Here is a 24,981-nt window from a genome sequence, read left to right as displayed (position 1 = left end):
GCTTTCTGTAAGAGAATCCCTGAGGTAGACTATGGTCATCTATCTGGCCTACACCATCTGTATCACCAGGTGGCTTTTCCAGACTCCTACTTCCCATCCACTCTTTCTAGAGACACCCAGGAGAGAACAACACACCTGTTTTACTCAGCTGACAGTAAACACACAGATTTGGTTTCTTCTTTTTCACATTTTGGTTAGTGTTGTAAGTGGACCAAACATGCTTTTCCATGTGTGTAATCTGTATGCTCTTACCTATTCACTAATCCTTTCTAGAAATCAGGGAGGCCAGATAGGACATCTCTGTCCTATCTCAGCCAGTCAGGACTAGTGCTCATCCCAAATATTTCTCAAGTTCCTTCTAACCTTAGGGCCAGTATCCAAGTTCTGGCCTTATTGGATTTCTGACATCTTCTCTCAGTTGCTCATCTGATCCAGTCTATTTGCTATATCTACCAGAGTGATGTTTTTAAAAATTGAAGTTGGTTATATAATGTTTGTATTTAAAATCTATAGTAGATATAGGAAATGACAGGACCATTATAATTATGAACACACAGAAGCTGTTACTATACCCCACACACACACACAGAAAGAGGGTGGAGGAAGACACATACACAGAGATGAGAACTAATTGGGAAGAAGGGAGTCAGCAGGAAAGGGGGAGATGATAGAGGGCAATGGAAGTGAATGTTATAATACATTGTATGTGCATACGAAATCATCCAAAATTTAAAACTTAAAAGACTTTTCAGTTGGCTGCCCCAAACCTTATACCTTCACAGTAAAGAGCACATTCTCTAGAATATGTCCCTTTAAACTCTAGTCCTTATCTGTTTTGGCTCTAACATATCTCATCTCCCAACAGTTTTTGGCCTTGGTCAAACCAGAATTTTTGCAGTCACACACAGTTGTGATTTGAACATTGTATCTTAAAGCTGTGGTTTCTTGTGCTTGGCTGTACCTGAAAATCACCTGGGAAACATTAGAAAAATCCCAATGCCCAGTTTGTGATTGTTATGTACAAGGCACAGACCCTAGGTTTAGTCCCCAGGTGACTCTACCAACAACAAAATTCCACAATCCTCTAAAATAGTGGTTCTCAACCTTCCTAACGCTGTGACCCAACCATAAAATTATTTTGTAGTCACTTCATAACTGTGATTTTGCTACTGTTATGAATTGCATTATAAATATCTATGTTTTCTGATAGTCTTAGGTGATCCCTGTGAAAGGGATTGCCACTCACAAGTTGAGAACCACTGCTCTAAAACTAATTCTTGTAATCTGTAAGTAGTAGATTCACTAAACATGTTTGGCTTGGTAAACCATTTGATCTTCGGCACAACTATTCAGCTAAATATTATGAATATTCCCTAAATTAAGTCTTTTGTAGGTGTCAGATATGTTGAATACATAGTGAGTTTTTATATGTTTGCTAATGACTTTATTAGAAGTCAGTTACTGTTTATTTGTATATGTGAGTGTATCTATGTATGTGTATGTTGAGAGGAAGATATGCTTGCTTATGCTTGGGGGTCAGTAGATGACATCAAGTGCTCTTCTCTACACTTTTTTTTTTTTGAGGGCAGACTTTCTCCCTGAAATGGGGGCTTATATTTTCTCAGCTAGTCTGGAAGCCAGTAAGTCCTGGCCTCCCTGCTGTTTGTCCTTCCTGAGCTAGGGTTAAAGGCATGTGTGTGTGCTGGGATCTGAACTCGGGCCCTCATGCTTGCATAGCAGGCATTCTTAACATCTGAGCCATCTCTGCAACTTCCATTGTTCCCTTTTTAAGAACTAAATAACCACTGTGTTTCTAATGATAGGTATTATTTTTGTACTAGAATATTTAAATAAAAATTTCTTATGTAATGGTAGCCTGCTGTGTTGGTTTCAGTCTGTGTTGCAATTATGACAACTGGAAGAATTTGATGGAACTATAATTGATTAGGTCTTACCTCCAGGGAATATGTTGTGTTTTTGGTAGTTCTCAGGAACAGCCATTAGCTTAATAGAGTATTTTATCTCCTTTCATTTGAGGAATTTAAAATATAATAAAGCCTTATTTTAAAAACTATATTTTCAGTACAAATGTTCAGAACTATTTTAGACTGTTCAACAGTGAAGACTCTAAAATCACCCATCATCTGTCTTATCTATCTGATAATTAGTACCAAGTATTTGGTTAGTTTCTGACAAGTAGGATCATCCAGTGTCTACCTTTCTTTGGTGTGTTTTACTCAGTGTTTTCTAGATGTCTCAAGAGATTAATTTATCATATATGTGTTTGTTTCAATTAAGTACAGAACTGTAGAAGCTAAATGAGTGACTTGGTAACCAGGGCCGAGGGGTATTACAGATGGGAGCAGGACTATTTCTAGTTATGTTTGGAAACTGGAACAAGTTATAATTCTCTCAGATCTCACCAAAAAGAAGCTAACACACTGCAATGATCCAGATGAAATTAGTTTAAGATGACGATTACAGATACGCCTGCCTGTAGCAAATGACTAAGAAGACTGGGAGAAGACTTGTCCCTTCCAGTGAGTTATAGTGATTTTTTTGCATGAGGCGCTTCAAAGTGTTTGCTCTGCGTTTTTTTTTTTTTTTTTTTTTAGCTATGTTTTATATTTTGTTTAGCACTAGCAAGGGCACCTGATGTAGCCACCTTCCTGTATTGTCCAGGTGGAGGAGCTTGGTGAGAGATGGGTGTAGTGAGATAGTCCATCTGTGGCACTGACCACGCCCATTGGGGGGTGGAGCCATGGGCGGAGTGACCTGTGGAAGGAGGTCAGAGGGGAGCCAGGAAAGGCTCTCTTTCTGGCGTGACTCGGACAGGAGAGGATTGGGTTGAATTTCCTGGTGTTCATTTGTCTAGGTTGTAAGTTATTTTTCCCTGAATAAACATCTATTCGGCCTATTTGTTTATCCTGATCCTTATTTAACCGCGTTAGATGGGCAGACAGAAGTCTGGATGGGGGAAGGAAAGGGGACTTTGCATGTTCACATTAGCTGTGTAGCTTAAACAGTTACCTCCATCTAGTCCTCCAAGTTCTCCCAGTTCTTGGTAGCTACACTTTCCAGTCTCTTGGATATAGGACATTGCTGTCAGCTGCCTTTGATACAGCATAGTGGTCCAGGCCAGTGATCACACATCATGAAGTCCTGATTTGGTTTGGTTCAGGAAGGGGAATTTTAGTGTTATGAATCCTACTTGTTAGCCGGTTGTTATATATTTGGAGATTAGCTAAACCTGCCTTCCTGTTCAACTGTTTGTAATGACCTTTGCCACTTTATTCAGCCTTGTGCAATATCCTGGCCTCCTGATTTCCCTTCTGGGGTAATGTAGTTTCTCCATCAAAGATACTGGCCTACTCAATCCCTGATTTTCTGTGTATGTGTGTTTGTCTTTTTCTTTCCTGGATCTAGTCAGGTAAACCACTGGAGCCGTGCAGGACAGGCCTAAGACCTCACGAGGATGTCATGATTGTTGAATTTGCATTTGTCCAAAATATATAATATAATCAAATGAGATATATTGCTTTCAATTCCATCATACTGTGTATCAGAGCAGGTTTTTGTTAACTAATATGATGGCTTTAGTATAAATATTCAGAGATGACTTTTCCAACTGAATACATTCTAAAGATTCATTGTTTGGTGGAAGCAACAAATTAGGAAAGGCTGAGAGTCCTCATCCTCCCCTAGGGCTATGAGCACCTGTTATTAAAGATCTACAGTTCTCTTCATTTGAGGCAATTACATGTTTCCTGTGATTGCCACTGGGGAGTGGGTCCTCAGACAGACTTGCTTGATCAGAAGGTCATGTTGAAATGTCAGGAAATTAAAAACAATGGTAGGAGCTCTCAACCTAACCTAATTAAATATTAGCAGCAGAGGTCAGTGTTTTCTAAGATGAATAGTATAGTATAATTAAGAGAGGGTGAAAAGGGACCCATGGAAATAAACTTAACTTTGGGGTAGTTTGTTCAGAGAGAGTTAGCTTGACAGAATGACTCTGGGCTGGTTCTCAGGACTTCTTGAGGTTGTATTTGAATATATTGATATCAAAAGATCAATATGCATCTTTATGAAACAGTGAGTTTGAAATTTCCCTTTCCTCGTTAAGTACATTTATTACTCAGAGGTAATATATTCAATGGGCAAATAATCCCACTTCTGTGTTAGATATGTGTTAATTATAGTCAAGAATTATTCCTTTGTGTATTACAAGAACATGGAAGAGGCTGTTATGAGGTAGTAAATCTCTTCAGTCTTCTTAAGTGGGTGGGGATACAGGGTTTTGTTGACTTCTGTTACTGAGTGTTTGTGCTTGCCCTGAGTAGGATGTGGAAAGCACTTCCCAGTGACACTAAACCCCTTCCTTACATTTTCACTCTGTTAGGTTAACTTTGGGAAAGTATGACCTTTAATATACATATATCTACTGAACTGGTTACACCTTAGTATTCTTAATACAACTTATTCTAATCAAAGCTGTTTGTTCTGGTATGTCCATGGGATGAAAGTACTATTTTTACTGAAAGCTGAAAGAAAACTGTTTAAAAGTCAATATTCCTTAATTATCAGTGTCTCTGCCTTTACTGTTGCAAGTATGTGTCGTATTTTAACACACATGGTAAAATATATCAGATGTCTTCCTTGAAATGATTGCAAGTTTTCTTTGTGTGTGGCAGGAGAGAGTCCATGCTGTTACTTCTGTTTTCTGTATTTCTGCCTCTTTCCTTATGGTTAAGCTTTTTACTCTGAGATAATCACAGGTTCACAGTGGTGGTAGGAAATATTTCGTAGGAGAGCTCATTAGTCCTTTATCCAGCTGTCTGATGGAATGTCTTAGAAGCCCACATTGGGTTGAAGTTGAGTTACTGATACTGATTCAGTCTGCCAACTGTTCTCAGCTTCCTCCAGAATTGTGTGTGTACTTGCTCTCATCTGTGTGTGTCTTTCTCTGTGTATGTGCGTGTTTAGTAGTGTGTGGTCTTTATCACTTACAATGTGCTTAATGACATACAGTAAAGAGCAGCCCCATTGCCACAGATAAGTCATATGCTGCCCTTTTGTACCTTTCTTCATTTTCAAGACAGGTTTTTTGTTTTTAATTTTTTTTTTTTTTGTCATTTGTTGTTTTGACTTAAAAATAACTTAAAATTTGTATCCTTGCTTTACATGTTTAACTTATTTATCTCTTAATATGATGGTTAAAAAATAAACATATGATAAGACCCATTGTTTCCTCTCCTCTCACAGGGAGACACTGTGACCAATGTAATAGGCAGTTCTTCAAGGCATCAACTTTGTGTTCTGTAATTCAGTTCAATTCTGACATTCACCTGGAGTTAACATCATATTCCACGAGCAAAGGGCTCAGCCCCACAGGACTAGCTCATTCTCAAGGCCAGTTCAAAGTCTAGATTTTCCCCATACTAGATGTTTTGGAAAGCCCCACCTGAGAGGTCACATGTTACATAGGAAATTAGTGTCTCCTCTTTAGGCTTGTAGTCTTGTGAATAAGAAAATTTAAGAGCCAGCTCAGAAGGCAACTCCAAGATAATTTCATTAGTTTTTTGTTTGTTTGGTTGTTTTTTTTTTTTTTTTTTTTTTTTTTTTTTTGTAAACAAAATAGTAGGGCAGGCAAGCTGGAAATCCTAGCAGCTGTCAGGAGGAAGGAGATGGAGAGTGGAAAGAGGGGGAACACATGTCTTTTGAGTTAGGTATTGAGGTTAGCAAGCAGCCACGTGGCAGACAAGAAGCCTATGACAAGGGGCAGGGTATGTGTCATCCGAGAAAAGGGAAAGAAGCTCAGTGTCAAAGGAAGCCTTCCCAGCGCTGGCCTGTGTCTGGAGGGAAGAAAAATAAAAGAAGGAAAGGAGTAAGTTACTGGGCAGTGAAGTCCCACTGTTGTCTTTGACTGGGAGTAGAAGTCATCTTTGAATCTCTGACCAGGAATGCCAAAGGAAGCTCTGGTTTCTTCTGAAAGAGCGCTTGCAAGCTGTGCATGAGCAGGTGATTCAGAGACAAGCTGCATGCTGGTGGCTCTGCAAGTGGCTTCTCTAAGAGTGGGAGGTTTCTGGGAAAGAAAAGTATATTTTTCCATTAAGGTGATAATTATTCCTTCTGTCTATCTCTTACATGAGTAAATGAGTCTTTCTGAGGGGTAGCCTCTTGGCCAGGTGATTTACAGCCCCAGCTGGATTAACTCTTAAAGGAGGTGTCAACACTATGTAATACTCTAACCTTTGGAACAGAGCAGAATGACAGGTCTCTACCCAGGGTCAGAATAGATTCCATTATGGGTGGAGTTCTTTAAGGCTCCTGTATCATCCCCTTCAAGAATGGGGACCTAAAACCATTTAGAAGGTAGGCTGAAATTGTGGAATGGATATAACTTATTTTCACCAAGAAAACCTAGAGTTCCAGCTCCAAACCTGTTCACCAGAGGAGATGAATGTCTGGACTGGAGTTTGGGTCTCCCACTCATGCACAGCCTGCAGGTAGGGTGCTCAATTAGGAGGAGATTAGAAAACAGGACTCTCTTGTGGCCAAGTACCAAAATAGAATCCTTCACTTTGGAGACCTGTCCCTAAATTACCTAGCTGATATCTCTCCCCTGTCCTTATCACTACTTTTGACCAGAGGTGAATTGTGGATTTCTGTGTCCTCCATTTGGGATTTGCTTATGTACTAAGTGGCCACAGCACTCAGAAACACTTAGTGTTTCCCTCTTTATTACAAAGGATACAATTCAGAGATGGCCAGGTCAAGGATGTGTATAGGGGGGAATGCTGGCTAGTTTTATATAGACTTGTAACAAGCTAGAGTGATCACAGAAGAGGGAACCTCATTTGAGAAAATGCCACCTGAAGATCAGGCTGAAAGCAAGCCTGTAGACATTTTCTTAATTAGTGATAGATGGGAGAAAGCCTAGCACATTGTAGGTGAGGCCAGCCTGGGCTGGTGGTCCTGGATTCTGTAAGAATGCAGGCTGAACAAGTCAAGAAGAGTCATTCAATAAGCAACATTCCTTTGTGAATCAACTGCCTCCAGGTTCTGTCCTGATGTCCTTCAATGATGAACAGTGATTTGGAAATGTAAACTAAATAAACTTTTTCCTCCCCAAGTTTCTCTGGTCATGGTGTTTTATCACAACAAGGATTACACAAACTAAGACAGATTTGGTGCCAGGAGTGGGGTATGGCTGTGACAGAGTTGACCATGTGAGGATTGTGGAAGTACTTTGGAACTTTAGGATGGAAAATTCATTTAGTGTTCAAAGCCTGATGAGCTGTTTTGTGGGGGCTTGAGAGATAAGAATGTTGAGAGCAACATAGACAATGGAGGCCTGGCTTGTGATGTTTCAGAGGGAAGTTAGAGAGTACCTTATTGACTATCAGAACCATTTGCTATTTCAAGTTAAGAATTTGTGGTTCTGCTAGGCTAAGGCTGAAGAAACAGCTATGCTTGACAAGATACCAGAAGATACCACTGAAGTAAACCCTTTGCTTAACTGGGATAGTTGATGCTGGTTAGCTGGAGCTGAGATATTAGCTGTGATTAACAAGAGACAAGCATCATTGAGCTAAAATCTTCTGGGAAGTATTCCTTCAGAGTCAGCATATTCCTCACTTGGGTGTATTACTCTGGCCCACATATGAAATTACTTGGAAAGCTGTTAGCTTTATATAGGGCTTGGAACAAGAGAAAACTCTGTTCTGAAACAGGTCCATTCTGCTCTATCACTTGGACCTTATGATCCAGCAGACCTGATGTATTTGAGGTGTCAGTGGTCTATAGGGATGCTGTGTGGAGCCTTTGGCAGGTCTCTATAGGTGAATCACAGAAGAAAACAATGGAACTTTGGAGCAAGGCTCTACCATCATCTGCAGACAACTATTCTCCCTTTGAGAAACAGCTTTTCACCTGCTTTGGGGCATTAATGGAAACTGCATTGGGCTGCCAAGTTGCCATCCTATCTGAGCTGTCCATCATGAGCTTGGTGTTATCTGACCTACAAAGTCATAAAGTAGGATGTGCACAGCAGCGATCTATTATCAAATGGAAGTCCATATGTGATAGGGCCCAAGCTGATCCTAAAGGCATAAGCAGGTTACATGAAGTTGTCCAAATGCCTGTGGCTTCTACTCCTGTTACAACACTGTTTCCAAGCATGCACCTAGAGCCTCATGGGGTGTGCTCTGTGATCAGCTGACTGAGGAAAAGAAGACCCTAGGACCTGGTTTATTGATGGTTCTGCACGTTATGCAAACATCACCACAAGTGGACAGCTGGAGCATTAGAACAATCCCTCTGTAAGGGACAACACTGAAAGACATTGGCAAAGGGAAATCTTCACAGTGGGCAAAATTTCAGGCAGTACAAATGTTCGTACTTTCTGTCTGGAAGGAGAAATAGCCAGATGTCTGATTGTTCAACTGTTTCGTGAGCCATTGGATTGATTGGATGATAAGGGACTTGGAAAGAGCAAGACTGGAAAATTGGTGAGAAAGACATTTGAGGAAGAAATATGTGGATAGATACATCTAAATGGGTGGAGCTGAGCTTGGCAGTGTCATCCACTTAGTCTGGGTTTTGAGGCATTGGAGATACAAGATGAAAGGAAGTCAGGAGTTTTTCCTTAGTTTTGGAGAGCAGTTGTATTTGTCAGGGTTCTCTAGAGGAGCAAACTAATAGAATGAATCTATGCATATATTAAAGGGGGATTTATTATGTCTGATTAGTCCAACAATAGCTGTCTCCTGATAGAAAAGCCAAGAAAACTGTAGTTATTCAGTCCAAAAGGCTGGATCTCTCTTGGCTTTTCTGCCAAGGTCAGCTGCCAGTGTGAAATGGATCCTGGCCCTTCTCTTTGACCACAGTGTAGATGTTTCTGTATGCTGAAGCTGTGGACGAACTTGGCGAAGTGTTTTCTAGGAACAAAGCCCCTTAGGCTTTCTCCTGTCACATGCTGTAAGTTTAGCTGGGAGGGAGGCCTTGCCTCAGTACCCTTGGTCCCAAGGCAAAGAACAAAGCTTCTCTTTAGTGATGTTTATCTCTTTAACAGTTACAGACTCTTTTTCAACAGATGACATTACTGCAGTCTTAGACTTCCTACTACTCTTTTCTCTCCAAGCTGCACATTTTTTTTTTCTTTCTGCCCCATGTGTTGCTTTTCTTCATGGGAGGCCTGTATCAGAGTAATTAGCACTATGGACCTGGTGCTGTGCTGTCTTGAAATTTCCTCTGCATAATAAATTAGTTCATTATTCTTTATTCTGCCCTCATACAAGTTCTTAGGGCATGAGCTGAATACAGCCAGGTTCTTTGTCAAATACCACATCCGTTTCTCCTCTTGATCATCACCCAGGCCTCTACTGCTCACATTTCTCTCAGCATTATCTTCCACTAATAGCCCATTAAGTTCTGCTTTCAACATTTAGGCTTTCAGCCTAAAGCTCTAAACTCCCCAGTGAAATGGTCTGAAAAGTAACACAGTCACACTATTTTCTTTGTTACTAGTGTCTCTTGTTGCTTCAGTCTACTGCTGTGACAGGAACTGATCAAAAACACTTGAGGAGAGAAAAGTTTGTCTTACTCTTCCAGATCACAGTTCATTATTGTGCTCGTTCTTAGCTGTCTTGCTGTCTCTATCTCACTTTCTCCCTCCCTCCATCCCTCCCTGTCCTAATTACCAAAACGGTTTCTCTTTTTCTTTATTTATATTTTGTCAGATGTATTTTTGTCGCATGCATAACAATATATAAGTAGAACCTGCTGAGTCCGCTTAGTTTTGTATGTATATGTTTCAAGGGCTGACCTCTTGGTGTTAGATAACCAATTAAGAGGCTAATCTCTGAAGAATGATGTCTCCTTCTGTCAGCAGTCATTAATAATTGCCTATAGCTCTTCATCTAGGGTTGGGACTTTGTAAGACTTCCCTCAGCCATTTTGGCATGCTAACTGGGCAGCTAGCTTTCTTAAAGTTTATTTATCTTTATTTGATGAGTACATTTTGCTTACATGTATGTATGTGTACTAGGTGCCCAAAGACAGTTGTGAACTCCCATGTGGGTTCTGGGAAGTGAACCTTGCCCTTAACTGCTGGGCTGTCTTCCCAGCCCTCGGCTAGTCTTCTTCTACAGTCTAGGGATGGTGCCACCCACAGTGGGCTGTGCCCTCTTACAACAGTCGTTAATCAAGCAGTTCCCCAAACAGGGCCACAAACCAGTCTGATCTGGGCAACTCTTCAAATGAGGTTCCCTTTTTCCCAGGTGACTCTGGGTTTTGTCACATTGATAGTAGAACCTAAGCCACACAGATAAATACTGAGCACTGGCATTGGCTGGTACGGTGGCTCTGTTCTTGGGCTTCTGAGGAACTGCCATACTGTTTTTCATGGTAGCTATATCAGTGCAAATTTCCATCATGATGTTTGGGTAAATAGGGCTTACTTTAAAAAATGTGCCTCCTTGTAATGACCTGACAGAACATACAAGTAGCACAAATAGCAGTGGTCCTTCCTCCTAGAATGTTTGCATACCAAAGAGGACCCTCTCAAGGGTAGCTAAACAAGGTTGATAGCTTTTCAGTTAGAAGCAGCCTTCTCTGAATTACTTCACGGGAAACACATGTTTTATTACAGAGAAACTGGGATGTTAGCTTCTATTTAAGGATAGTAATGTGACAGACCTCAGAAGTCACTGAAATACTAGACTTGGGGATCTCTTGTCTTTGATGGGTCTATTTTCTTTCTTTTGGTACTGTGGCTTGCACTGAATGAGGAGGAAGTAGGTTTAACTTCAGTTACCCAAAAATGGAGGAGAGTCAGTGCATTCCAATCCAGAATTCTCAGGGAAAGGGAAGGATTGGCCCCACCTAACCACTGCTTCTGTTGTGTGTGCCTCTTGAATGTGGCCAGGGAGAGGGAGTTACACACGTACAGGGCATCAGTATCTATGTGAAGTGTGTAGAGGGTGTGAGAGGCAGCAGAGGCCTGGAAGAAAGGAAACGAAGGCTAGAAAGACAGGATGTAGGGTGTGCTCTATCCCTGTGGTATATGAAGACAACAGTGAACAGGCCTTAGGAACATGTTGAAGAAAGAATAAAGGATTGTGAAAGTCCTCAGTAAGATTTTTACAGTGACAGGAGACAAGCTGATGGATTGCTTTCTAAATGGGATGTGGAGAGGAAATGGCAGTGTGGCCTTCACTTTCTGATATTATGAAGGAATTCTTCCCCATCAGGTATTAGCATTAATGATTGCTGACTTGCTAGGTGACACTATGTATCTGACACCAGGCTAGGCCCTTTTATATGTGGCTCTCGTTGAGGCTTCTCCCAGCCCTGGCTGCTCACTGTTTTTCTGCTGAGTCTCTAACCTGTATCTCTTGCAGCAGGACTAACACTGTTCTTTCCTTTCAGAGATGTGGTACTGGATCTTCCTCTGGGCTCTCTTCTCCTCTCTGTTTGTCCACGGTGCTGCAGGCGTGCTGATGTTTGTGATGCTGCAGAGGCACAGGCAGGGCAGAGTCATCTCCGTCATTGCCATCAGCATCGGCTTTCTGGCTTCTGTAACTGGAGCAATGATTACTAGTAAGTTGACTTGTTTTGTCCAAGGACATCATTTTATATGCAATTATTGATTTGACCAGTACTGTCCTTATTGTTAAAGAAGCCTTATCTTTCATGTAGACTACTCCTCAGTACTCTACAAACCCAGGGCCTGGAAGACAAAGAGGAGTTAGTTCCCTTGCTCACCAGACAGATAGCTGCACATCACTCTGCAGGGATTTCCGGGCGGCTTGGCAGTGGGCATAGTGGTTTGGTCGGAAAGTGCTTTATAGAAAGAGTAGTTTCTGCTTTAAAGACACCTACAGTTTGCTAAGGAAGGAAGATAGGCACTAAATACGACAGTGACAGCTGTCATTTAAGAACATAAAAATATGGCCTTTGAGTCTGTAGGCTCATCTGACTGCCTGTTATAACACCATATAATTGCGTTTCTTCCTGTACCATGTATTATGACAGAACTTCTCTGCCTCAGGAAATGTACAGGTTTTCTGCTGTGCTGTCTCTCTTACGTGTCACCTGGCTTGTTCCCCAGGCTGCCCCTTGATACTGAACTTGGCCCTACTCTGCCCTGCTCCTCAGAGAGTTCTGCTTTCTGGACAGCTGATTGAGCAGTTGCATCCTGGGAGCTCCACAGCAGCTTTCTTACAGGTTGTGCTCACAGCTGGTGACTTCTCCCCCGCTTTTGAGGCATACACTTATATGGCCCCCACTTCTGGCTGTCTTTACACCTTGGGGCAGCTCACGGCCACACTGCATCTCTTTTGGGGCTCTCCATGAGGGGTTTTTTAAGTTGATTCTGGCCACAGTATGAGGAAGGCCTTATCTTTATAGTGCAAGGGCTCCTTCCTCCCCTGTTCCAGAGTGATTAGCATATCTTGTCTGAAGAGGGAAGTGGTCTCCCTGTGCTTTGTCTCCTGACATCCAGACAGTAATGAAACACCTGTGTGAAATAGTGATTTGTCTGTCTCTCTCTATCTTTTTAATCTCTTCTTTACTATTTGGTTTTCCGGGATGGCTTTGTGTGATTTATCCTGTGGTTTCTTGTCCATCTTGTCACAGGCCAGGTTGGGGATGAGGGCCCACGCCCAGGTCCAGCTGCTGGGGTCATAAGAGAGTCATTGGAAAGAGACTGGAGTGAGTGCTAAGGGAGTCTTCAAATGCTAGCCAGAAAGTTTTTTTTTTTTTTTGTTTTGTTTTTGTTTTTGTTTTCCTGCAGGCCTTAGAAAACAGATAATTTAGTTTCCTTTTTAAGAGATTCATTTTGGTGTTTTGCCTGCCTGTGTATCTGTACACTGTGTACATGTAGTTCATAGAGAGGCAGGAAAGGGGCATTGAGTTCTGTGGAACTAGATTTTCAGGCAGGTGTTAGCTGCCACATGGGTGCTGGGAACTGAACCCAGGTCTTGTGCTAGAGCAGTTAAGTGCTCTGAACCTCTGAGCCATCTTCAGGCCACAGGTATTTTTAAAGGGATAAGGGGCAAAACTCTTCGGATAGATATTTTATTCTATAATTGAATACATGAAGGGGATGTCCTTCTGTAAATGTGTTTCTCTTATTGGTTGATGATTGACTAGTGACCAGGCAGGAAGTATAGGCGGGTCTACCAGACCAGGAGAAGGCTGAAGAGAGGGAGGCAGAGGGGAGCCACCAGAAGAGGCAGAAAGAGTAACATGTGCCAAGAGCACATGGAAATACTTAGATTAATAGAAATGGGTTAGTAATTGAGAGAGCTAGCCAATAAGAAGCCTAAGTCATCAGCCAAACAGTTTAATAATTAATATGTCTCAGTGTGTCTATTTGGGGCTAATTGGCAGTGGGACCAGGCAGGGAGGAAACTCCATCTTCAGTATAGACTATATGAAAAGAAGCAAGAGAACACTCTGAGGGAGCAGGCTCTCCCTGCCAAACTACTACTAAAACCTACCTAGACATTGAGCTCTCAAAGAACACTGCTGGCTGGGTGGATGGAGCGAGGGAGGAAAGAAGGAAGGATGTGGAGAGAGTCAAGAGAGTAAAGGGGAAGGAGAGGAATCGAGAGGTACAAGTAGAGACAGTACTTGTGTCAGGGTCTGTGGGAGGTGATGGCCGTGTACTGTTCACTGTGGTGACTGACATTTTAAGGGACAGGAAGGGGCAGCCAGTTTGGTCAGATGTTGTAAACTTGGTGCATGTATCTATTATGTCACTGTAAGATTTCGAAGGGTGTGGAGGGTCTACTTCTATTTGTGTCTAATATGTGTGTATGCATATACCCACTTGCAGTTCCTCACGAATGTAATAAGTTAGTGGGGTTTGGTGTTTGTAGCAATTTACTTATTTTTGGTTTTTTGAGACAGGGCTTCTTTGTGTAGTCCTGACTGTTCTGGAACTCACTGTGTAGACCAGGCTGTCCTCACAGAAATCTGCCTGCCTTCGCCATCCTAGTGCTGGGATTATAGTCATGCACCACCACCCAACAAGTTGGTGATTTTTAAAAACTGTAGTGAAATGCTTTAAAATCCTCGAAAATGTAAGTCTGCCACAACATTCAGATAAAAATTTGGTCCTTGGGTTAGCAAGAATACACAGAAATGTTTCGTTACTAATTTTTTGACTAGCAACCATGAATTAAAACTAGCTAGAATATTTTGATATGTATCTTCTCTTTTTTGTTATTTTTTTAAAAATCTTTTCCATTTCTATTTATGTGTATGTGTGTTCTGTCAACATGTGTGTCTGTGCACCACATTATCCACTGTTCTCAGAGGCTAAAAGAGAACATTGGATCTCCTGGAGCTGGACTGATAGATGGTTTGTGAGCCACCATGCAGGTGCTAAGAATCGAACCCAGGTTCTCAGGAACAGTAGCCAGTGCTTTTACCCACCCAGCCATCTCTCCAGCTTCTCTGTGTCTTTTCTTAATGTAAATTGTTGATGGCTTATACATAGTTATACATTAAACTTGACAGTTGCTAAATATCCTTATCAGTACAATGCTGTTGGGATGAATATTGGCATATATTCATTCTGTTTGTTATTTAGATTTTATTTCCAAGAAAAAGTGATGTGGTATTGGATTTTCTGTTTGTTTGTTTTTCTTATGCTAGTTAATATTGATACTGATAGATTTGGTTTAAACGAAAAAAGGGGTGGGCTGGGGTGGTGCTAAGGAGTTGGCTCGGTGGGTGAGTACTTGCTGTGTAAATCTGAGGACCTGAGTTGGTGCCCCAGATCCCATGCAAGACCCCGAGTGTGGCCTTGCAAGCCTGTAGCCCCTACACTGGTGAGGGATGGGGTTATGGAGGTTAGGGGTTCACGGACCCTTGCTTAGGTAACCCAGCTGCAAATTGATGAGCTTCGGAGTCAGTGGGGTTCAGTGTCTCAAGGGAATAAGGTAGAGCGATAGAGAGCAAAGGATACGTAGGACGTGAGTATTCTCTCTCTCACCTCTACATGTGTGCACACACAACCTGTCCCTCACCCACATGCATAAAGGGTTTGTCTTTTGTGTGTGTGTGTGTGTGTGTGTGTGTGTGTTTGTTTGTTTGTTTGTTTGTTTGTTTTGAAACAGGGTTTTTCTTTGTAGCCCTGGCTATCATGGAACTCTCTCTGTTGACCAGGCTGGCCTTGAGCTCAAAGATTTGCCTGCCTCTGCCTCTGCCTCTGTTCCTGGAATGCTGAGATTAAAGGTGTGCACTACCATGCCCTATTACAAATAAACTTTTAAAAAGAAAACAAAATTGAGTTTGTTTCTATATAGTGCCCAATTTTAACTTGCTAATCTTTTATAGATACTTTAGCCAATCTCAAGGTGGGTTTATGGATTTAGTTTGCATTTCTCTGCACACTAACGGGTCTCAGCATCTTTTCCTTTACTCCATATACACAAAATTTCCCCTCTGCATATCACTTAATCTTATGCTTTTTTTTTTTTAATGCAACGTACCTGTTTTCTTCTTACTGCACTACAGATGCTTCTCATATGTGCAGGCTGAGGTATTTGCCTGGCATGGAGCTCTGCGGATGCCTTTTCCCAGGCTCTTACCAGTTCCTTCATCCAGTGAGTTTATTGAGTAGCAATGTTTAAATAGCAATGTCATCAATCAGCTTACAGGTTTTTAGCCCACACTTATGGTTTATAATTTGGTGCTTTAGGAAGTTCTGTCTCACACCAGAATAAAAAGACATTATGATATATATTCTTTATTTTATACCTTTACCAGTTATATAGTAAGGTCTTTACCTCATTCATCTAGAGCAGGAGTCAGCAAAAATCTTCTTAGAAGGATAGGTGGTAAATGTTTTAGACTCGGAGGCAGTGAGCTCATTTGCTCAAGCCTGCCATTGGAACACAAAGCAGAGCTGTGGGAAAATGAATGGATGTCACTTGTTCCAAAGAAAACTATTAACAGACACTGGCCTTGGGTAGTCAGACCATAACTTATTCCTGGCCTACCTTTGTTTTTAGTGGTAGATGGGATGCCCTCCTACATGGTAAATCAGTTTTCACCCCAGGACCCACTGAAGTAACTGATCAGTTTGTGGGTACTGCCTTCTTGTTCGCTGTGTTCCCAAGGTCCAGGGCTCTTGTGATTTCTTCATCTCTTTTCATTCTCTCGGCAATGCCACTTTCCTAGGCCCCTGGTTTTGTAGTGTGTCCTGGAGATGGTATGGTGTAGTGTGTCCTGGAGATGGTATGGTGTAGTGTGTCCTGGAGATGGTATGGTGTAGTGTGTCCTGGGTAATTCATGAACAGTTCATGAGCTATTCCTTCATGTGAAATTAGAATATGTCTGAGTGTGGTTTCATTAGCTTTGTTGGGATGCTCTGGAATGTTAGGATTTGTGACATGGTCACTGAAGGAAATTATCTGCCCTTTCGTCAGAGATTACACTGTTTCCCTCAGTGGGAGGAAATCTTAACCTGGTGTGCATGTGCTGCCAGTCACACTTTGGTTGTGTTGGTGTGCATGTGCTGCCAGTCACACTTTGGTTGTGTTGGTTTGAGGAAATTGTGTGATGCTTGCTTAGTTGTGTTTAGTTAGACTTCACGGAGGCCTGGTGCTGTGGAGTGGTATAGATTGCTGACAGCTAAGCATTGAGACAGTCAGACATGGACTAGGACTGAAGACACAGCCATAGTATAGGAAAAAATAAAGAATTTAAAAACTTAAAACATAAAAAGAGTTATAAGCTGTTAAATGTAAAATGTCAAAATTGGCATAAGGAGAAATAGAAAGTACTAATGCAGCAGTAACGACCTTTAGATCATTTAAACGCTGAAGTTACAGATAGTCATGAACCACCATGTGGGTGCTGGGAATTAAATCCAGGTCCTTTGCAAATGCAGCCAGTGCTCTGAACATCGAGCCATGTCTCCAGACCACATTTGCTTGACTTTTGAGAAAGGGTCTCACTGTGTGCCCTGTGTGAGTAGGGTCACCTCTTTCATAGCATACTAAGCCCACTCACTAGTGTTTCAAAGTTTATGGTTATGGTATTATTTTTAGCATTTTGTTATTTAGTCTGCCTGATGGAATAGAGGAACTTCAATTATTTCTTCCAGATGGCTGTCGAGTTATTCCAATGCCATTAATTGTATTGTGAGGCACGGATAAGCTTTTCTGTGTCCTGACTACTGGCTAGAATTAGTGCAGGGCCAGCCGCTAATTCTTTCCTTTCCTATACGTATGGGGATGAGAGTTTATTCTGGAACAAAAGATAAGTGGCAATTGTTAAACAATTTTCACATTAAAAAGGCTGAGAGCATAAACTGTGTATTATAACTTTGAGTTGCAAAAGCCATTTTTGGATTCGATGGTTATATGTCCTGTGGTAAAAGTAACTTTCACCACTCACGTGGAAAAGTGGGGATGTGTTAAGTACTCTGTTTTGGTAAACTGAAAGGTGGCCTTTGCAGCAGCCATGTGGCAGCTGGTGCCCTGGGTGACTCTGTGCTCTGCTTCCCACAGGTGCAGCCGTGGCAGGCATCTACAGAGTGGCTGGGAAGAACATGGCCCCCCTGGAAGCCCTGGTGTGGGGCGTGGGGCAGACTGTACTGACACTTATCATCTCCTTTTCAAGGATCCTCGCGACACTTTGAGGTTCTGAGGGAATGTCTTCTTAACTAAGTAAATGGATGTACAGCTTCTCCGGAAATGGTGTTAACCAGCTGAAATGAAATTGTACAAGCAGGGACCCAGCAAGTCAAAACGTAAGGAAGACCTTGAGCTGTGTGGAAAGCCCGCCCTCTGGCGTCCAAGCGATTGCACTACCGCACTGCACCTTATGTGCCTCCATCCCAGGCAAGGTGCACAAGACACTATGTGAAGCTGCAAGAAAAAGCACCTTGTTTAGCTGCCAATCAGGTTAACATTGGTGTTGAAATCATCGTTCTCAACAGTGTTCTGTTAAGTTACAGGGACGTTTTGAGAAATCAATCTATGTGCCAAACTTTTCTTTCTGTTAACATTGATCATGTGACAGTTTGTAAGTGTAGATGTAGGTGAGTGCTGTGAAAATGACATGGATTCAGGAAACGTAGTCAGGCTCTGTTTGTAATGCTAACTTCCATATGAATGCCGAATACCAGGTTTTCAATACTAAGGAAGGTATTTGGTTTTTAAAGCTGAGTATTTCTGGGACTTGGGGCTTTACTGTGTCTATGTATTGTTATTTAATTTATATGGAAAACAATAGTCTTCTTCGTGGAATACTAGCTGAGTGTTGTAAGGACTCAAGTACACTTGGAGGGTACACACTTTTCAGTAACTCACCCCCTTTGAATAGTTTCCCTTACACATCATATTCTATTTATATGGATTCAGAACCTTTATGGGTCAAACACATTGTCACTCACATGTCACAAATATATCATTGAAAATTTTTCTTATACATTTTGTAAGAAAAAGTCTGAAATGCATGTTGCATTCTTTAACCCTTCTAAGAACGTTTTTGCGGTATGTTACAGAACACAACCTTCTAATTCGTGTTACAGTGGGATTGTGTTGTGCCGTGTGCAAGTCTCAGCAGTCTTTGATTCCAGAATACTAACTGCTTAGAGAATGGCCTAAATTAGGCTCTGGGATTTAAAATGCCTCATTTATAGAAGTAAGTACCTTACATAGGAAGAGCAGTAACTGTCATCCCCTGTATGTGTGGCAGGGTTAGGATGACCTAAGGGATGACTGGGGGACACTGTCATTCTATAGGTTGGCAATTAGTTTGAATGTGTCAGGACGAGGGGTTCATTTGAGTGATGTCATTTGAGTGTGTGCTTCTGAGTTAATACCAGAGTCAAATAGGTCTCTGATCACTTTCATTACAAGTAGAAGTATCTTTTAGGAGGCTTAGATAAATACACAGTTGTTATGATTACTGATCCTGGTTGAACTGAGTAGTGTGTGTGTGTGTGTGTGTGTGTGTGTGTGTGTGTGTGTGTGTGTGTCAGGGTGGGGGAGGGGGAGGGGGAGGAGAGGATGGTAACCAATTGTAATTACGAATATACTAACTTAAAGGAAGATCCATTTTAGAGATTATGAATTTACAAGTGACTAAAAAAATAACAGAGCACTCTAAGCTCCTTAATTTAGTTTTAAGACTTTTATTATCCATACCCCTTTTTCTCTAGCAAAAAGAAGTTTTTGGAGGGGCTGATTTTACCAGGACATAAACCAGTTTATAGTGTGGCTTGGAAATTTAACAACCCCAAAGTCAAACAATAAGTAAGTCTTCCCCCTTAGAGATGTTGGGAAACAAATCTTGAGATGGATTCTTTTTATTGATACAAGCCTGCTATTTCTCCCATGCATTCTTTATATTCTTAATGTTTTCTAAGATGAAATGTAGGTGTCTTCTCCAGATAGGACTGGTTCTCCTTCCCTGTTGGGCTGATTTCTGCTCCACCCTCAGGTGACTTGTTAGGAATTCAGAGCTTCATGTGCCAGTAGGAGAATTGCTAACATGGACAGTGTCTCATGTACAGAACAAGTATTTATTTTAACATGGTTATTTTATTATCTATGAATGTTATCATATTAGGTAATATGGAGCCCAATATTTATAATCTAAAATTAATTAGAAATTAACTTGACACATTGATGTGAATGAATGGACCAAAGAGATTTGAGCTCCTGTTTCTGCTATAGGATCAAAGTCTGAGAGGGTTAATTATCATTTTATAGACTGTCCTGCAGTCATCTCATTATCAAGCTGATTTGCGTTGTGTATGTATATATGTGCACTTCTAATTTTAGGAACATTTTCAATTTCTGTCTTCAGTTATTTCCATTGGGATTTTATGTTAACTATCACTCTTGGTATTTTGAAATGCTGTTGAATAGTATGGATTTATGAAACTGTCTAAATGGCTATTTATATGGTGAAGTTTTCAAGAAGTTAGCTGTTTCTTATAGAGACAAATGTTTAATTATATATATTATACTCATAAACATATCATTATATACATATATAGATAGCTATATATGAATAGAGTTCAATTGGAAAGCTTTGTTTGATGAACATTTTTCTATTCTACTGGAGAAGTTGATTTATTTATTCAGTTAAATGATCTTTTAAACAGATTGGAGGGTTTTTAAGATACTTGCTGGAGACCCTTGTTTGGGTCATGACAAAAGCTCCCACTGGCATAGTCAGGTTCCACAGTCTGAAACCTCAGCCGCGGTTTAACAGTGGATTTTCTTCATGACAGATGAAAGCTCTTTAGCACCAAGGCCTCACGTAAGTTACGAGTGAAGCCTGGTAACTTCCCCCGAGAAGGAGGTACAGGATGGGCCCTGGCACAGTTCCATTGGCTTCCCAGGGGACCTGGTGCCTGTGTTAATTTAAATTTTAAAGCATCATTATTAATTTAAAGCCTCACATGTATCATCCAGTGTTAAGGTCTTACCCAGAGTACTTTCTCAGTGTTTGCAATGGAGAATTCGACGGCTCTTTTCTCAAGCCCCAAGGGTTTTGTCTATAAAGGAAGGAAGGCTCTCTGGATGGTTTAAGATCAGTAAATCATATAGGAAACAATGCTTCCCAAACCTTTCATCTCTCTGGAAGGCAGAGGGACCTACCTCAGTTGGTGAGTTCCCTTTATACACCTCCTATATACAAAGATGGCTGTAATAGGATTCCCTCACAAATCTACCAGGAACTGGCTTAACAGTTTCAAACCCTAAAAAAAAAAAATCATGGGCTAGTACCGAGACCTATCCTTTCCTTCCTGTTCTGACCACCTTTTCATTTCCCATCTCATCCTCTGGATTGGGCATTTCAGTGTCCTAGATCTTGCCTGAGCTAAGAGAGAAAGGACCAGATTGTGAGTCAGTGGTGTAGGCTTGAATCCAGGCTCTGTGGCCTTCCTTCACGCTGACCTGAGCATCATTTAACCATGCTTAGTTTCAGGTCTAAACCTGAAATTTGATTATACGTACTGACATATCTGACAGTAAGTGCTCAAAAGACAGGTAGTAGAATTTTAAAGTTAAGTTTTTGCAATACCCATTAGAGATGGTGTTTTGTAAAATTTACCTTTCTTCGTCCATTTCCTCTTTTTTTTTTTTTTTTCTGTGTATTTTAAGAAGGAAAAAATTACTTTCATCGTCATCTCCTCTTTACTCTTAAAGTCAACAGATAAGTTTTCTAAGGGTACTTTGTTGTTGGTGGTGACAGGGCAGACAGGAGTCAATTATGGCGTTGTCACCACTGGTAGTGTAGGAAGAGTAGATGTGGCCAGCATTTCCTCCATGGCTATTTCCTGCTTACATCTTTGGATTAGCTCAGAACATTTCATTGACCCTTTTCCATATGCAGATATTGCCCATGTTTTAGCTCTCCACCCCTCCTGGTTACATCTGTTATACTGAGCTTTTGGGACATCTGTGTCCTGTTACTGTTGGTTTTGGCTATTGTTTTGCTTATTAACTATTTTCTATTTAACCTAAAAAGGTCATTATCTTAAGTTTACAACCATTTTGTATTATAAAGAGTGACAAGATGGGAGAGCGCTTTTGAACTATGTGCAGATGATAGTGGCCTTGCCATTTGAAAACATTTTTAAGACCATCTCAAAACTGTCTTTGGAAACATCCCTATTTATTGTGTTTGTAAGACATGAAGAATATGGAAAAAATACTGGAAAATTTCTAATGGGTTTAGATGGCAAAGAAGTTGAGTATAACTCGGTAAACTACTGTTTCTTTTTAATATCGGGGTTATATTCTCAGTGGCTGGATATGACAGTCTTCTAGTAGTCTCCATAATTTCTTCTCCTTTTGACACTTTTCAAGATATAAGTACAGTATTTGACTTTAAAATACAATGTTTTAAAAATATGTAATACCATTTGAAACGGGGATTGAAAGAGAGGAATTATTAGGTCAGTGCACAAAAGTCTGTATGATAATGTTCCCTGTATTATGGGCGCATAATTGAGACTATAAACTACCAGTGAGATTCAAGTTTGTGAATACCTCACTCCAGGGAGTGTGGGCACTACCAAACACATGCACATAAAATCCTGGTGCATTTTGTGTGTGATGGATTTGTCCTTCTCCCTTGAGGCTTCCTGTTTCCTGTAGGTGACAGTGTGGTGTATCAGTTTCTGAATTTGCCTGTGAGAACAGCTAGGATTTGTTTGGGGGGAATTGATGCTTAACAGATGAAGTGTTTTCAGTAAACAAGGAGATGCACTGGCTAGCTCTTTGTGAGGGTAGTGGCGGCATTCACTTTTCTGAGCATGCTGAGCTGTGATTCAGATAACTTCTTAATTTAGGAGATGGCCTCACACATTCTTTCCCTATGTGTGTGGCACATGTGTTGAACTTATGTAATGATTTCCTTGGTTTTGTAATTAATTCATTTAGCAGTGTCTTTAACAGTCTCTCTCCTTTCCAAGGCAGTTGTCAGGTGTCACTATTTAGGTGCACACGGTTCACTGACAGAAGCTGGAGGGAATATTCAGTGCCCACGTTTATGCAGTGGTTATCTCGTCAGAAAGGAAGTAGCCGAAGGTTGCACGGGGTGGGGGTGTGGAGGGCAGGACAATGTGATGATGTGATGCTCCTGTTTCCTTGAGATGATACCCTGTACCACACCTAGCGTGTGGTGTAAACTGGGAAACAGTGAGGCATAAATATCTAGAAAGTGGAGCGCTGATGCATGACCCTGTCAACCCCATTGCCAGTGTCCTTTTCCTCCTAGATGTGTATTGGTAATTACTTTTTCAAAAGTAATACTGCTGACATTAAATGCTTTGTTTGTTCTTATTTTGAGGTCTCACTCACTGTGTAGCCCTGAGTAGCTTTGAACTTGTGACCTTGCTGTCTCAGCCTCTTAGGTACTGGGATTACGGGTGTGTACCACTGTGCTAGGCTCCTTTGTAAATCAAAATGTTTACGGTTCATCACTGAATGTGGTTGGGATGAAATGGTCTTAATGCTTTCCTCCTGGAAAGAAAAGCAGAGGCTTTTGTTTGCAGTTTTTTCTTAGTGTTTATGGCAGTGGACGTGATTTCCATGGAGAAATATAGAAACTCTCTCCCCAGTACACGCCCTTAGTCATGAGCTCTACCTGTTTAGATGGACAAATAGGAAGTTCCCCTGTTGCTCACTTTAGCTACCTAATCTGGTTCCACCCTTAGTATTAGCCTCTGCCTTAAGATGTTCCAGCAGGAGGGAACAGCGTTAAAGTTCATGCTAGCATGGCTTTGCTTAAGTAGCAAGTATAGTTGATCTGGCAGATACTAAGAAACTCACTTTAAAATTGTACTAGCTCTCAGCCCACTGAGGAATCATTTAGCTGAATACAGTACAAAGCTCAATGAGGTCTCGGTGCCTTGAAAGTTAAGACACTTTTGCAAAGTGGACTTAGGGAGGGCTGGGGTTGGCACCAGGAGCTAGCTTCGTGCACACCAGCTGCGGGGAGACTCCAGAGCTACGAAGGCCACTGAGACCAGTGGAGCTGCTCACTTATGTTTCCTAGAGACTAGTCAGCCACAACTGTGACAGGTGACAACTACTTTCACTTTTCTTCACCATGTGGCATTTCCTCAGTTTTTTTTTTTTTTTTTTGTTTTGTTTTTTGTTTTTGTTTTTTCCAAGCAAGTATGAAATGGGGAAAAATGTAGTCAAGTAAAGTAAGTTGGGATTTTAAAGTTGAGTTTTATGGTAAACTAGAGAGATTCCTGTGTGAACAGAGTTAATTTAACATTGTAGTATAAAGACAGGCTTTATGTAACCTTTAGAAATATGTTTGCCATCAGGGATTTATTTTTACAATAAAAATACTAAATGTACTGTGAAGCTTAAAGACAGGAAGACTAGACATTGGAGAGTGATACTCAAACAAGAGCTTGTCCGATGAAGTATTGCATTATGTGAACACAATTTTCCCTTCTGTTAAGACTATAAACTACATTGTATGACTATGTGTACTGCATGTTTACATAAAACATTTTCATTTTGAAGGATTATTTAAACTGTGTTTATATGTAATACCTAACAGGCTGTAAATATTGTATACTATTGATTTTTAATTTTATATGAGCGATTTTTTTATTTCCCAAGTCATGTACAAATCTCATTGTGTATATAGCATAACTCCCCGGAGAACACAAATTTTGCAGTGAATTTTAAGTATTTTAATTGCAGTAAGCATCGGGATAGCCTCAGAGATGCTGGTCCTCGTTTTGAATTATTTTTCACCACACATTTTCTTCAAAGGGCAGCAATAAACATATGCAAGTTATTTTGATTCTTGAGAGTTGGCCTGTGAAAATAAGAGCGCAGTTCAGTTCAGTGCTGTAAAGGAAAGATGCACAACTCACATCATCCCGCGTCGGGTCCAGGACAACTTCTGAGATCCGCACACGGCTCTCCTCTTTGTAACATACAGGGTGAACATCTGACAACACACAGAACATCTGTTAAAGTGAATCCAGCACTTCAATGTCATTACACAGAATTTATTGAAGTAAAATTTGTAATATACAGTATTTTAATAAAGTTTCTGTATTCAATTTCATGCACTTATATATAAATAAACCTGTCTTCAAAAGTTTCATACAGTGCTGGACTCTTGACTGTAAAGCCCATATCTTCTTGACTCTCTCAGACTCAGTGCATTCTCTAGGCCAGTGATGTGGCTCAGAGCTACAACGCTTGTCCGGCATTTGTAAGATCCAGGGTTCTGCGTCTGGTGTTACAAAAGCCATAGACAAACACAATAATGTGGCCTTTCTTGATCTTTTGTCGGCTTTTTCTGGCCCAGTTTCACCTGCAGATTATGAAAGTATTGAAAAGGTAAGAAACAAGTTGAAAGACAAATTTGGCATAGCTTGTATTTGCCAATAGCCAGTGTGTGCTGAACTAATCCTGGGCCTTAGAAGCATTTGTTTCTAAGAGTCACCATTCT

The 24,981-nt window shown here is 41.0% G+C and overlaps 1 protein-coding gene across 1 annotated transcript in view; it reads left to right on the top strand.

Annotated features, from left to right (window-relative positions):
• The window catches only part of Tmem170b (transmembrane protein 170B), a 30,417-nt gene extending 11,440 nt beyond the window's left edge, over positions 1 to 18,977 (top strand). Inside the window, exons 2-3 of the mRNA XM_051194408.1 lie at positions 11,434 to 11,604; positions 17,535 to 18,977. Of these exons, the coding sequence (XP_051050365.1) occupies positions 11,434 to 11,604; positions 17,535 to 17,665 (302 nt within the window). The 3' untranslated portion in view covers positions 17,666 to 18,977. The remainder of the gene's footprint in view (positions 1 to 11,433; positions 11,605 to 17,534) is intronic.
• The last annotated feature ends 6,004 nt before the right edge of the window (positions 18,978 to 24,981 follow it).

The sequence above is a fragment of the Phodopus roborovskii genome, unplaced genomic scaffold (assembly GCF_943737965.1).
Source record: "Phodopus roborovskii unplaced genomic scaffold, PHOROB, whole genome shotgun sequence".
NCBI classification, from domain to species: Eukaryota; Metazoa; Chordata; class Mammalia; order Rodentia; family Cricetidae; genus Phodopus; species Phodopus roborovskii.
This window is presented reverse-complemented; position numbering and strand designations above follow the sequence as displayed.